The sequence below is a fragment of the Pelophylax lessonae genome (assembly GCF_965119305.1).
Source record: "Pelophylax lessonae genome assembly, chromosome: 7".
In the NCBI taxonomy this organism is placed as follows: domain Eukaryota; kingdom Metazoa; phylum Chordata; class Amphibia; order Anura; family Ranidae; genus Pelophylax; species Pelophylax lessonae.
This window is the reverse complement of record NC_138774.1, coordinates 2,028,075-2,044,221: the sequence shown is the minus strand read 5'-3', so window position 1 is coordinate 2,044,221 and position 16,147 is coordinate 2,028,075. Positions and strand designations below refer to the sequence as shown.

General features: G+C 52.5%; 1 protein-coding gene across 1 annotated transcript in view; it reads right to left on the bottom strand.

Moving 5' to 3' along the window:
• VASP (vasodilator stimulated phosphoprotein) overlaps positions 1 to 14,690 on the bottom strand; it is a 39,987-nt gene extending 25,297 nt beyond the window's left edge. Inside the window, exons 1-3 of the mRNA XM_082263368.1 lie at positions 14,598 to 14,690; positions 3,243 to 3,411; positions 1,121 to 1,289 (exon numbers count right to left, since the gene is read on the bottom strand). Coding sequence (XP_082119494.1) covers positions 1,121 to 1,289; positions 3,243 to 3,411; positions 14,598 to 14,602 — 343 coding nt within the window. The 5' untranslated portion in view covers positions 14,603 to 14,690. The remainder of the gene's footprint in view (positions 1 to 1,120; positions 1,290 to 3,242; positions 3,412 to 14,597) is intronic.
• Positions 14,691 to 16,147: the final 1,457 nt, after the last annotated feature.

Genomic DNA, 16,147 nt, shown 5'->3' with positions numbered 1-16,147 from the left:
TTGGGATATTGGAGGATGGGTAAATATTGGGTGAATGCCAGGATGACGGGTGAATGTCGGGATGGCGGGTGACCTTGTTGAGGACGGGTGAATATCAGGATGATGGGTGAATATCAGGATGATGGGTGAATGGTCGGGATGGCGGTGACCTGTGTGAGGATGGGTGAATATATCGGGATGATGGGGGAATATCAGGATGACAGGTGAATGTTGGGATGGTGGGTGACCTGGTTGAGGACGGGTGAATGGTCGGGATGATAGGTGAATGTTGGGATGGCGGGTGACCTGGTTGAGGACGGGTGAATATCAGGATGACGGGTGAATGGTTGGGATGATGGGGGAATATCAGGATGACAGGTGACCTGGGTGATGGTGGGTGAATGTTGGGATGGCGGGTGACCTGGTTGAGGACGGGTGAATATATCGGGATGATGGGGGAATATCAGGTGAATATCAGGATGACGGGTGAATATTGGGATATTGGAGGATGGGTAAATATTGGGTGAATGCCAGGATGACGGGTGAATGTCGGGATGGCGGGTGACCTTGTTGAGGACGGGTGAATATCAGGATGATGGGTGAATATCAGGATGATGGGTGAATGGTCGGGATGGCGGGTGACCTGGTTGAGGATGGGTGAATATATTGGGATGATAGGGGAATATCAGGTGAATATCGGGATGACAGGTGACCTGGGTGAGGATGGGTGAATATATCGGGATGATGGGGGAATATCAGGTGAATATCAGGATGACGGGTGAATGGTCAGGATGACGGGTGAATGATCAGGGTGATGGGTGAATGTTGGGATGGCGGGTGACCTGGTTGAGGACGGGTGAATATCAGGATGATGGGTGAATATCAGGATGATGGGTGAATGGTCGGGATGACAGGTGACCTGGGTGAGGATGGGTGAATATATCGGGATGATGGGGGAATATCAGGTGAATATCAGGATGACGGGTGAATGGTCGGGATGATGGGTGAATGTTGGGATGGCGGGTGACCTGGATGAGGATGGGTGAATATTGGGATGACAAGTGAATATCAGGTGAATATGGGGATGACAGGTGACCTGGGTGGTGACCTCTCTGGATGCGGATTGGATGGAATCACTCACCTGTCTCCAGAGCCTCGAGAGCCTGAGAAATTCCCGCCGCAAAGTGTGCCGCCTCCTCCTTGCTGCTGAAGTTCAGCCCCCACACCTGCCGCGCGTCCCGCCATTGGTGGAAGTTGGGCGTTGCCTGATGGTACTTCAGTCCTCTAATCAGAGGGCAATTTATCACCACCTGCCCAGAGAAGAAGAAGATATTACCCAGAATTCCCTGCAGCACAGACTACAGGGCCCAGCAGGTCAGGGGCCCCACACTGGTGGCCCTACATCCCGTACTGGTACCCCTTCCTTCCCATGATGGAGACCCCCCCCCCAGACTGATGGGGGGGCTCTTCCCTTAATGTTCCCTCCCCCACCCCCTGCATTGCGTTTTCTGGCATCTCCCCCCCCCCCCCACCCAATGTCCTCTTGCCACCATAGGGGAGACAGTTCATAGTACAGAGTCCTGCATCTACTAAGCCCCGCCCCTCCCACCTAGACAAGTCCCACCCCTGGCCAAGAGTGCGCCATCACTGGTGTTCTCTGCTCCGCCCCCTGCCAGGATCAGTGGTCACTCTATAACCCCACCTTTCCCCTAATATCCCCTCCCCCTAAGCCCCGCCCCTTATTAGAAATGTCTGATGGGTGGTGCTATGGTCAGCTCTCTCTTCCCCTCCCCCATCCAGGGAACACCCATTTGTCCTCCTTCCCCTCCCCCTAGTCCATGTCTGTTCTAGATCCCCCCTCCCATTGCATGATCAGCCCCCACTTTGCCCTTCCCCCGGTCCATTTTTATCATCCGCTCTGTCCCCCCCCCCCACCTTCTTTCATATTAGCCGTCCATTACCACCCCCCCTTCCCATGTCCACCCCCCACTCCTCTATTAGATGACACCTGACCAGAGAGTCTGTGTCCCCTTATAACATGATCTGATTGGCTGCTGGTGACCCCCAATCCCCCTCCATGGACATCGCCAGGTCCCCAAATTATGGGGTCCTGGTGTGGCGGGGGGGGGGGGGGAGACAATTCTAGCAGTGGAAGGTTTGTCCAGTAAAAGGAGGAACCGCCACCCCCACTAATAAAAGGAATATCCGGAGGAACGCCCCCCCCCGCCCCCAAGAACTTCCCCCTGACTTCCCCTCCTACCGACTTCCACTTCATCTCAATTCTCCCCCAGAATCCTTCCATACCGCCATCTCTACCCACCTACAAGATATACTGCGCCCCTCTATGGGGGACACCCCCTATACTGCGCCCCTCTACGGGGGACACCCTCATATACTGCACCCCTCTACGGGGGACACCCTCATATACTGCGCCCCTCTACGGGGGACACCCTCATATACTGCGCCCCTCTACGGGGGACACCCTCGTATACTGCGCCCCTCTACGGGGGACACCCTCGTATACTGCGCCCCTCTATGGGGGACACCCCCTATACTGCGCCCCTCTACGGATGACACCCTCATATACTGCACCCCTCTATGGGGGACACCCTCGTATACTGCGCCCCTCTATGGGGGACACCCTCGTATACTGCGCCCCTCTATGGGGGACACCCTCGTATACTGCGCCCCTCTACGGGGGACACCCTCGTATACTGCGCCCCTCTACGGGGGACACCCTCGTATACTGCGCCCCTCTACGGGAGACACCCCCTATACTGCGCCCCTCTACGGGAGACACCCCCTATACTGCGCCCCTCTACGGGGGACAACCCCTATACTGCGCCCCTCTACGGGATTCACCCCCTATACTGCGCCCCTCTACGGGAGACACCCCCTATACTGCGCCCCTCTATGGGAGACACCCCCTATAATGCGCCCCTCTACGGGGGACACCCCCTATACTGTGCCCCTCTATGGGAGACACCCCCTATACTGCGCCCCTCTATACCCAACACCCCATATACTGTGCCCTCTATAGGTGACACCCCGTATACCGCACACCTCCATAGGCAAAACCCCGTTTACAGCGCCCCCCTCTATACCCAACACAACGTTTACAGTGCCCCCCTATGCCCGACACAATGTATATGTCCCTCTATACCTGACACAATGTATACAGCGCCCCTCTATACCCGACACAATGTTTACCCCCCACATGACCCATCAGGTAGGTACCTGTCCTCTGTATAGGTTGGACATACCTGCTGGTCCTGCATCTTCCTCCCCACCACGCGGTACATCTGAGTGGCGGAATTGTGGAAGATCTGCACTCGGCTGAATCCCACGGCTCCCGTCCCGGCATTAATCCACTTCTTACTGCCGTCATCATAGATCATAACCGTGGCTCTGGCCGTGATCACCGCCACCTCCCTGGGAGGAGGGAGAAGAGAATGTAAGGGGGGACTCCACACACCTACTATACTACATACAGCTATCCATTAATGCAGCAAGAGGAGCGAGACTTTCTTGGCTAAAAGTCTTGCCTCCAGATATGAAAAGACTGTGCCTACACTCCAACCAAAAACTGGGATTTTTGACTTCCCGTAAAATCCATTTTTCTGATGATTCATTGGACGGACACAGCTCCTGATTCTTCTTAACCATTGGGTTATACTGCCTCCAACAGGAGAAGGACACAAAGCTTGACTAAGCCTATGGGCGGTCCCAGGAGGTATACGCCCACTCTCAGCCTTAGGCACTCAGTTTTCTTACAAGCAGTGTCAGAAGAAAGCCAACTCCACAGAGGAGAGGGTGCTGTGTCCACCAATGAACATCAAAGAAATGGTCCCATTTTCTCTTTCGTTCATTGAGGGACTCAGCTCCTGATCTTCAGAACCATTGGGATGTCCCAAAGCAGCGTCAAACCTGAGGGGTGGGAAAATGTCAGAAAAAAATTCCCAAGGCTAAACTATAGCCAACCAGATAACATGGAGCTCACCTGAAAAACAATACACCCTCAAAGAGGACCGGGTCCTCCAACCAGCAGCCTGCAAAACCTTGCGGCCAAAAGAAGCATCCGCAGACGCCAACACTTCCACTTTACAAAAACATTTGTAAAAGTGGGCACAGACGACCAGGTGGCCGCCTTGCAAAGCCTGCGTCACCGACGCTTGAAGACCAGAGATGTATAGTAACTAAGTAGAACTACTTCACTACTGTACTTAACCACTTAAACCCCCGGAAGATTTTACCCCCTTCCTGACCAGGGGGTATTTTGCGATTCAGCACTGCGTGACTTTAACAGAATTGCGTGGTCGTGCGACGCTGTACCTACACGAATTTGACGTCCTTTTTTTCCCACAAACAGAGCTTTCTTTTGGTGGTATTTCATCACCTGTGTGATTTTTTGATCATGCGCTATAAACAAAAAAACAGCGACAATTCTGCAAAAATAACAATATTTTTCACATTTTTTTTTATATGAAATTCCCCCAAAAAAAAAAAAAATGTAGAAATCGAATTTTTTTTAAATTTTTGGCCAATTTGTTTTCTGCTACCTATGTTTGGTAAAAAAAAAAAAAAAAAAAAAAAATCGCAATAAGCGTATTTTGATTGGTTTGCGCAAAAGTTATCGCGTTTACTAACTAAGGGAAATATTTTTGTCATTTTTGTTGTTGAGTAATGGCGGCGATCTGCGATTTTTTTTGCGGGACTGCGACATTGCGGCGGATAGATCGGACCCCTGACTGACATTTTTGACACTTTTGGGGTTACCAGTGACATCACTGCAGTAATCAGTGCTATACATATGCACTGTCACTGTAAAAATGACACTGGCAGGGAAGGGGTTAATTTTATTGGAGAGGGAGGAGTTAAGTGTGTCCCTAGGGGCGTGCTTCTTACTGTCATTGGATGTGGCTTTGTGTGTAACTGCAGAGATCAATTGTCCTACCAGAGATGTATAGTAACTAAGTAGAACTACTTCACTACTGTATTTAAGTACGGAAAGGCGGTATCTGTACTTTCCTAGAGTAGAATTTTTCTCCTACTTCCACTTTTACTTCACTACATTTTTTCGATGATTTCAATACTTCTACTCCGATATATTTTTTTTTTTGTGCTGCAGAGTTACTCGTTACTATTATAAAAATTATCACTGCCAGAACAGTAGATGGAAGTTTCATGAAGCTCAAAACATTGTGTTAGTTTTGGGGTTAGGTACCTCCGGCCTAAGGGTTGGGCAAGGTGTAAAGAGTAACGATGAATACAATAGTAGTAAAATAAATTTTGGTTTACTGTATGAAAAACATTATATATACAGTATACAATGGTAAAGGTAAAGGGGTTGTAGGCCCCTGAGTGAAGAGGGTGAAAAAGATAATGAAATGGTGACAGTGTGTAAATTGTGACTTGGTAAAATAGGAAGCTTCTCTATTTTGTTTAAGAGAGTTTTCCTCTTTTTGCGTCCCAACGCGTTTCGGCTCAATCCTGGAGCCTTTTTCAAGGGTATAAGTCACATTATATTCCTGAAATGATCATATAGATAATCTTAGTTGCATATTGGTGATACAAAAACATTGTGTATTAGCCCCCGTTCACACTGGGGCGACCTGTGAGGCGACCTGGTCGCCTCAGGTCGCCTCCCATAGGGAAGCTGCTGACCCGTTCTGATAGTAGCGACACAAGTCGCTCCGACTCAGAAAAAGGGTCCGGAGCTTCTTTGGGGCGACCAGGAGGCGACCGCCATAGACTTCAATGTTATGAAGTCCGTGGCGGCCGCTCCGAGGTCGCGGCGCGCTGCTCGCACCGCGACCTCGGAGGTCGCGGTGCGAAGTAGCGTCGCCCCAGTGTGAACCGGGGGTTATCAGTGCATAGGAAAATAAATGCTACTGTATGTATAAATAAAAGCTGCATTTGAAATAATAAAAAACAATATGATGTTCAAACTTTTGACTTCTTTCTTTAATAACTACATAACACAGTACTTGTACTTTTACTTTCAGTACTTGAGTAGCAAAATTTAAAAAAAAACAAAAAACTACTTGCAATACTTAAGTACAAAAAATGTTGAATACTTTACTACTTCTACTCAAGTCACTTTTTGATCGAGCGCTTCCACTTCTACTCAAGTATGGGTTTCTAGTACTTTATACAAGTGTGTTGAAGACTGAAAGCCCAGGAGGCCCTGAGCGCCCTAGTAGAGTGTTCTTTGACAGGGAAAGGAGGAACCTCGCCCCTGATGGAATGGGCCCGAACCACCGTCTGTCTGATCCCAAAATGGTCGCAGAGGAAGCGGACAACCCTTTGTGAGGTCCATCCTTGAGCACAAATAGAGAGTCTGACTTCCCGAAAGGGTGTATTTGGCAGCTACGGAGTCTAATTGCCCCGACCACATCCAAGACATGCAAGGCAATTTCCTTCAGATGCTTAGGCCTGGGACACAGAGAAGGCAACACAATGTCTTCAAATGACAGTCAGAGACCACCTTAGGAAGGAATGATGGACAGACCATTGTGAAGCACAATGAGGTGAAAGACAGGATAATGCCGTCAGTTCCGACGTGATAACCACCAAAAAATCCCACCTTCTGGGGCAACGTACGCAGGGAAACCTCCCGAATATTTTCAGAGAGAAGCTTCAGTAAAGTTGAAAGCACCCCATTAAGATTCCAGGGCGTCAACGGAGCCCGCACCGAATGAACCAAATGTCGGACATAATAATAGGACATAGCCCCCTTAAAAGGGGGCCACACAATAATGGCCGCAAGTCTGTCATTAAAAATTAAGCGCCCCCCCACCCACAGCGCCACCCTGTCCAAGGGAGGTGCCAAGCAGACCATATGGCCCAGCAGGCCGCAAGCCTTGGCCTAAAATTTTGTGGGGGCCCAGCTGCAATTTCATGAATCCTCAGCCCGGCAGATGACTAAAGAAGAGTTGGGGCTTCAGCTACACACAGTTGCCCCCCCAATTGCAGCGCCTGACTTAGCCACATGGCCTAGTAGGCCGCAAGCCGCGGCCTAAATTTTTGAGGGCACCCGACTGCCAACCCCAGTGGAGCCGACCACGCAGGGGCAGGTGAGGGGAAGGCAGATGCCCAAACAGGAGGCAGTGGCTTCAGCCACCCTCACAGGGGCCACCTCACATGGGTTCTGACGAGTAGGCCGCAAAGCCGCGGCCTAAGTTTTTAGTCGGATCCGGCTGCTTGAGGTCCGTACCCGCAGATGGTAAAAACATCTGCTCCCCCAGCCCAAACAACCGCCGCAGGGAGCTCAGAGCACATCCCTGCCCTAGCCACCAACCCCCAGGATGCCAGGGAACCCTGCTCAACCCCCCGTTGTGCCCCAGGAAAATTCGGTCAGCCCGGTTAGCAGCAACTCCTACCAGTCTCCCTTAAGAGCGTGTTGCAAAGCCTATGTCCACCCCAAAACCCTCCAGGGGAAGTAGGGGGACAGCTACCTACCACACCGGGAATAGGGTGGGCACCGCTACAGACAGACCACCGCTACATCGGAATGTAGGTGCTGTCGGCCAGGAGGAACGCTGCGACTCCGGCTGAGACCCGGTTGTATGCGACCTCGTTAGACGTTTAACTCGCAGGCCAGCCCCCGTCTAGTAGGGCTGTGTCGCGGCCGACCTAGCGCAGAGCTGCGGTCTGCATGCGCTCGCTGGCTGGACTGGGGGGACTCTTAGGATCTAGATTATCCAGTTTGTCGCCCAGTCCGGCACTTGATTGTAGCTCTCACAGGAACAAAATAATACTAAAAAGAGGGGAAAAAAATGTAATTAAAACAAAAAAAAAATAATAATAAATTGCCAGGACCAGAAATCCCAGCAAGGAACGAGGTCCTTATGCCTGACTAGGCAGAAAAAAAACGGAAAAAAGTGCCTACATCCCTTCCGCCCCCCCCCCCCCCCCCCAGGCATGCCCATGGGTGTGGTCAAGTTTTTTCCTGCCTAGTCTCCTACTCCTGTAGGGGGCAGTATAACCCAATGGTTAAGAAGAATCAGGAGCCTGAGATCCACAGGATGAGGACCAATCCAAAGTCAGGGACGGGGTCACACACACACACACACAGGTCAGGGATGGAGTCACACACAGGTCAGGGATTGGGGGGGGGGGGGGGTCACACACAGGTCAGGGATGGAGTCTCACACACACACACGTCAGGGATTGGGGAAGGGGTCACACAGGTCAGGGATTGGGGGGGGCGGGGGTCACACACAGGTCAGGAATGGAGTCACACACACACACACACACACACCCACAGGTCAGGGATTGGGGAGGGGGGGGGGGGGTCAGTCACAGGTCAGGGTCACACACACACACACACACACACACACACACGTGAGGGATTGGGGGGGGGGGTTCACACACACAGGTCAGGGATGGAGTCACACACAGGTCAGGGATTGGGGAGGGGGGGGGGTCAGTCACAGGTCAGGGTCACACACACACACACACACGTGAGGGATTGGGGGGGGGGGTTCACACAGGTCAGGGATGGGGGGGGTTCAGTCACAGGTCAGGGTCACACACACACACACACGTCAGGGATTGGGGGGGGGGGTCACACACAGGTCAGGGATTGGGGAGGGGGGGGGGTCAGTCACAGGTCAGGGTCACACACACACACACCTCAGGGATTGGGGGGGGGGGTCACAGGTCAGGGTCACACACAGGCCAGGGATGGGGGGGGGGTGTTCAGTCACAGGTCAGGGTCACACACACACACACACACACACACCCCTCAGGGATTGGGGGGGGGGGTCACACACAGGTCAGGGTCACACACAGGTCAGGGATGGGGGGGGGTTCAGTCACAGGTTAGGGTCACACACAGGCCAGGGATGGGGGGGGGGGGTCACTCACACACAGGTCAGGGATGGGGAGGGGGTTCAGTCACAGGTCAGGGTCACACACACACACACACACACCCCTCAGGGATTGGGGGGGGGGGGTCACACACAGGTCAGGGTCACACACAGGTCAGGGATGGGGGGGGGGGGTTCAGTCACAGGTTAGGGTCACACACAGGTCAGGGATGGAGTCACACACAGGTCAGGGATTGGGGAGGGGGGGGGGGTCAGTCACAGGTCAGGGTCACACACACACACACACACGTGAGGGATTGGGGGGGGGGGGTTCACACAGGTCAGGGATGGGGGGGGTTCAGTCACAGGTCAGGGTCACACACACACACACACACGTCAGGGATTGGGGGGGGGGGTCACACACACAGGTCAGGGATGGAGTCACACACACGTCAGGGATTGGGGGGGGGGGTCACACACAGGTCAGGGATTGGGGAGGGGGGGGGGGGTCAGTCACAGGTCAGGGTCACACACACACACACCTCAGGGATTGGGGGGGGGGGTCACAGGTCAGGGTCACACACAGGCCAGGGATGGGGGGGGGGTGTTCAGTCACAGGTCAGGGTCACACACACACACACACACACACACACCCCTCAGGGATTGGGGGGGGGGGGTCACACACAGGTCAGGGTCACACACAGGTCAGGGATGGGGGGGGGGGTTCAGTCACAGGTTAGGGTCACACACAGGCCAGGGATGGGGGGGGGGGGGTCACTCACACACAGGTCAGGGATGGGGAGGGGGTTCAGTCACAGGTCAGGGTCACACACACACACACACACACCCCTCAGGGATTGGGGGGGGGGGTCACACACAGGTCAGGGTCACACACAGGTCAGGGATGGGGGGGGGGGTTCAGTCACAGGTTAGGGTCACACACAGGCCAGGGATGGGGGGGGGGTCACTCACACACAGGTCAGGGATGGGGAGGGGGTTCAGTCACAGGTCAGGGTCACACACACACACACACACACACACACAGGTCAGGAACGAGGGGGGGGGGGGGGTCACACACGTCAGGAACGAAGGGGGGGGTCACACACACACACAGGTCAGGAACGAGGGGGGGGGGTCACACACATCAGGGATGGGGGGGTCACACACACAAACACACACACACACACACACACACCAGGGATGGGGGGGGGTCACACACACAGGTCAGGGACGAGGGGGGGGGGTCACACACATACACAGGTCGGGGGGGGGGGGGGGTCACACACACACATCAGGGATGGGGGGGGTCACACACACACAGGTCAGGGACGGGGGGGGGTCACACACAGGTCGGGGGGGGGGGGGTCACACACACACACACATCAGGGATGGGGGAGGGGGGTCACACACACAGGTCAGGGACGGGGGGGGGTCACACACACACACAGGTCAGGGGGGGTCACACACACAAGGAATGGGGGGGCACACACAGGTCAGGGACGGGGTCACACACACACACACAGGTCAGGAACAGGGGGGGGGGCGCACACACACAGGTCAGGAACGGGGGGGGGGGGTCACAGAGAAGTCAGATTTCTCCACAGATGGCAGACACAGATCTGATCAGAGGAAGCAGAGTCTCTCCGCAGAGATGTTTCCTCCCTGATAACACTGGGGGCAGACGGCAGGACAGATGGAATTGTGTCATTGTATATGAAGATTATATTCTATGACATCAGAACACCGTTCCCGCACTAATTCAGTCCATTATAGGGAGACTGTCACATTCCTCCTCTGCTGTAACCCATAGCAACCATCCAATCGTGTCCCTGAATGATCCCAGCCAATAGAAACGAGAGAGAGAGGTCAAAAATATATATCACAGAAGAGGTAATAAATGGGGTGACATATCCATAGCAGTCCATGTGTCTCTCCTGGGGCCCGAGGGTAGAAGGGGCCCCATGAGATCCGCTCTCCAGTTTCTGGGGACAGTTCCTAATTTTAGGGGGCTCTGCAGTTTTAATAATGGTGTCCCCAACCCGAGTGGCTGCAGGATAATCCAACATTCCTGTGATTGGTCTAGAGAAGGAGGTGGGCATGAAGGGGTGTGTCCAGGGTTGTGGATGATGTCACATTGCCAGGCCCTCCCCTCTTTTTGTGGAAGGGAATGATGGGGATTATTTGCCGCCTTGCCCTTCCGCCAGAGGGGGGATCGCCCGACTCCGTTGGCCAGAGGGGGGATCGCCCCGACTCCGTTGGCCAGAGGGGGGATCGCCCCGACTCCGTTGGCCAGAGGGGGGATCGCCCCGACTCCGTTGGCCAGAGGGGGATCCCCTTAACACATTTAGCCAAAGGGGGATCACTAGGACAGTCGGCCAAAGAGGACATCACTATGTCACAGCGGGTCAGAGAGGGATCACTGTGACTCAGTTGTGTGATGTAACATTATAGATCTCTGATGTAGATAGAGGTGGGGGGAGGGGGGTGAGTTCAGGATCTCAGGGAGACGTCCCCCCTCATCAGGAAGTGGAATGTATTGGCCGGTTTCAGATTCGGCTTCCTCTATATTATTGATCTTTCTGAGAATCCAGAACTATTTCTGGCTGAATGATCTCATCCTGAGACTCCGAGAGGAACCGAGGAAATGACTCATTACAGGTGAGACAAACATGGGGACTTCTGGCTGGGAGTACTCCTCACGTGTACAGTGCCTTGCAAAAGTATTCACACCCCTTGAAATTTCCCACATTTTCTCATGTTACACCCAGAAACGTAAATGTATTTTATTGGGATTTTCTGTGATAGACGACACAAAGTGGCCATAATTGTGAAGTGGAAGGAAAATGATAAATGATACAAATAAATCTGTGAAAAGTGTGGCTGCATTTGTATTCACCCCCCGGAGTCAATACTTTGTAGCTCCGCCTTTCCCTGCAATTACAGCTGGGAGTCTTTTTGGGGATGTCTCTACCAGCTTTGCACATCTAGAGAGGACATTTCTGCCCATTCTTCTCTGCAGAATATCTCATCTCTGTCAGATTGGATGGAGAGCGTCTGTGATCAGCAATTTTCAAGTCTTGCCACAGATTCTCAATGTGATTTAGGTCTGGACTGTGACTGGGCCATTCTAACACATGAAACCATTCCATTGTAGCTCTGGCTGGATGTTTCGGGTCGTTGTCCTGCTGGAAGGTGAACCTCTGCCCCAGTCTCAAGTCTTTTCTTCTAAGATTGTCCTGTATTTGGCTCCATCCATCTTCCCATCAACTCTGACCAGCTTCCCTGTCCCTGCTGAAGAAAAGCATCCCCACACCATGATGCTGCCACCACCAGGTTTCACAGTGGGGATGGTGTGTTCAGGGTGATGTGCAGTGTTAGTTTTCCCCCACACATGGACCAAAAGGTTGAATTTTGGTCTCCTCTGAGCAGAGCTCCTCCCCCACATGGCTTCTCCCAAACTGCAATCAGGACTTCTTATGTCTTTCTTCCACCAATGGCTTTCTTCTTCTCACTCTTCCATAAAGGGCAGATTTGTGGAGCGCATGACTAATAGTTGTCCTGTGGACAGATTCTCCCACCTGAGCTGTGGATCTCTGCAGCTCCTCCAGAGTTCCCATGAGCCTCTTGGCTGCTTCTCTGATGAATGCTCTCCTTGCCCGGCCGGTCAGTTTAGGTGGACAGCCATGTCTTGGTAGGGGCCCGGCTGGTCAGTTTAGGTGGACAGCCATGTCTTGGTAGGGGCCGAGCCGGTCAGTTTAGGTGGACGGCCATGTCTTGGTAAGGGCCTGACCGGTCAGTTTAGGTGGACGGCCATGTCTTGGTAGGGGCCCAGCCGGTCAGTTTAGGTGGACGGCCATGTCTTGGTAGGGGCCGAGCCGGTCAGTTTAGGTGGACGGCCATGTCTTGGTAAGGGCCTGGCCGGTCAGTTTAGGTGGACGGCCATGTCTTGGTAGGGGCCCAGCCGGTCAGTTTAGGTGGACGGCCATGTCTTGGTAGGGGCCCAGCCGGTCAGTTTAGGTGGACGGCCATGTCTTGGTAGGGGCCGAGGCGGTCAGTTTAGGTGGACGGCCATGTCTTGGTAGGGGCCGAGGCGGTCAGTTTAGGTGGACGGCCATGTCTTGGTAGGGGCCGAGGCGGTCAGTTTAGGTGGACGGCCATGTCTTGGTAGGGGCCGAGGCGGTCAGTTTAGGTGGACGGCCATGTCTTGGTAGGGGCCGAGGCGGTCAGTTTAGGTGGACGGCCATGTCTTGGTAGGAGCCCGGCCGGTCAGTTTAGGTGGATGGCCATGTCTTGGTAGGGGCCGAGGCGGTCAGTTTAGGTGGATGGCCATGTCTTGGTAGGGTTGCAGTTCTCCCATGATGGATTGATCAGCGCTCCGTGAGATGGTCAAAGCTTGGGAGATTTTTTTATAACCTAACCCTGCTTTACACTTCTCCACAACTTTATCCCTGACCTGTCTGCTGTGTTCCTTGGCCTTCATGATGCTGTTTGTTCACTAAGGTTCTCTAACAAACCTCTGAGGGCTTCACAGAACAGCTGTATTTATACTGAGATTACATTACACACAGGTGGACTCTATTTACTAATTAGGGGACTTCTGAAGGTAATTGGTTCCTCTAGATTTTAGTTGGGGGTATCAGAGTAAAGGGGGGTGAATACAAATGCAGCCACACTTTTCACAGATTTATTTGTATCATTTATCATTTTCCTTCCACTTCACAATTATGGCCACTTTGTGTCGGTCTATCACATAAAATCCCAATGAAATACATTTCCTATATGGTTTGTTAAATGACAAAATGTGGGAAATTTCAAGAGGTGTGAATACTTTTGCAAGGCATTGTATAATATACAGGACACAGTGGGGGTATTCCTCCGGCTGGGAGTACTCCCCGTGTATACAGTATATAATATACAGGACACAGTGGGGGTATTCCTCCGGCTGGGAGTACTCCCTGTGTATACAGTATATAATATACAGGACACAGTGGGGGTATTCCTCCGGTTGGGAGTACTCCATGTGTATACGGTATATAATATACAGGACACAGTGGGGGTATTCCTCCAGCTGGGAGTACTCCCCGTGTATACAGTATATAATATACAGGACACAGTGGGGGTATTCCTCCGGCTCGGAGTACTCCCCGTGTATACAGTATATAATATACAGGACACAGTGGGGGTATTCCTCCGGCTGGGAGTACTCCCCGTGTATACAGTATATAATATACAGGACACAGTGGGGGTATTCCTCCGGCTGGGAGTACTCCCCGTGTATACAGTATATAATATACAGGACACAGTGGGGGTATTCCTCCGGCTGGGAGTACTCCCCGTGTATACGGTATATAATATACAGGACACAGTGGGGGTATTCCTCCGGCTGGGAGTACTCCCCGTGTATACAGTATATACTGTAGAGGACACAGTGGGGGTATTCCTCCGGCTGGGAGTACTCTACGTGTATACGGTATATACTGTAGAGGGCCCGGTGTAGGCGGGGACCCCTCAGGCTGGGAGGACTGCGGAATGTCCGGTGATAGACGTGTCCCGCACATTGAATTGTCAGCCTTCCTCCCTCCATTTCCCATCTCCTCTTATCGCCATATAAGGCTGTGAGAGCCCACTGGTGACCATGAGTGGGGAAAGGTGGGGAGGGGGGCCTGGGCCCCGGGGAGAGGGGGGGCCCCAGACAGACCACAGACATGAATGAGAGAGAAATGGAGATATAGAAGAGATAAGAAGAGTACCCCCACTCTGCAATGTCACCCAACAAGATCCAACATGACAAAGTATGAGACTCACCCCATGGTGTGCACAGCGAGGCGCCCCCTGCAGGTAGGAATGTGTCACCTCCGCTTCACCCTCACCTATCTCAGCATAGCAGGAAGGTGTGCCAGAGACTCAGCTCCCCTCAGTGCTGCCTGCACCCCACCCTGAGATTAGCAGATACTTCCTCCTCCTCCTACTACTGATACAATGTATCTCCTCTCCTCCTACTACTGATACAATGTATCTCCTCTCCTCCTCTTCCTCCTGATACAATGTATCTCTTCTCCTCCCCTCCTATCCTGATACAATGTATCTCTCCTCTCCTCCTCCTGATACAATGTATCTCTTCACTGCCAGCTCAGCTCTCCTCTCCTCTGCTCTGCTCTGCTCCTTGCTCTTCTTTCCTCTTCCTGTCTCTCCTGTGTTTCTCTCTCCTCTCTGCTGTCTCTTCCTCCTCTCTCTACTCTCCTCTGTCTCTCTCCTCTCTCTCCTCTGTCTCTCTCCTCTCCTCTGTCTCTCTCCTCTCTGCTGTCTCTTCCTCCTCTCCTCCTCTGTCTCTCTCCTGTCTCTCTCCTCTCTCTGTGTCTCTTTCTTTCCTCTCTCACTTCCTCTCTCTCTCTCTGGGCTCTGCCTTCTCTTAAAGGGGCCACAGCTGCTCTTAAACTGGCAATGCACTTTCCAGGGTGACATCAGCACTGAGATTTGCTCAGCCCCTCCCCCACTGCCTGTCTGTTTATTGCCCCCAGGGGGGTATGTACAGTAAATGGCGGGGGCTGGACACACCTGGCAGGCAGATTAAAGTGTATGCGTGTCTGATCTGTCCCAATAAAGGACGAGAATCACATGGAACCCCCACCATGGAGCGACACCTTCCAGGGACAGGAGAAGATATATATATATACTAGGAGGGGACAGGGAAGAAGCATTATATGAAATAAATTATGTCATTTGGGGAATATCCCAGGATAATGCAGGGGTTAATTGGGTGTATATAACAATGCCTGTAGCAGTGCAGGGGTTAATATACTATACATGTTTTATGTTTATTTGCTCTTTATGATTGTCTGAATCCACTTCCTGCTGACTGACTCACTGTCTCTGCTAGCAGAGTATATGAGGTGGTGTGGGAGTGCAGGGGTTAATTGAGTATATGAGGTGGTGTGGGAGTGCAGGGGTTAATTGAGTATATGAGGTGGTGTGGGAGTGCAGGGGTTAATTGAGTATATGAAGTGGTGTGGGAGTGCAGGGGTTAATTGAGTATATGAAGTGGTGTGGGAGTGCAGGGGTTAATAGAGTGTATGAGGTGGTGTGGGAGTGCAGGGGTTAATAGAGTGTATGAGGTGGTGTGGGAGTGCAGGGGTTAATAGAGTGTATATAATAAAACATAGAAGAGTTGCAGAACTCTTTTTCCTGTAATGTTTTGTGTTTATTTGTTTATTTTTGCTTCTCCTATTTCACATCTGGCTGCCTGACTCCCTGCTCATCATTCCATCATAGCAGTGCAGGGGAACATTTAATAAGGCTGTAGCGTTGCATGGGGTTAATTTAGTGTATATAAGGCTGTGGCAGTGCAGGGGTTAATT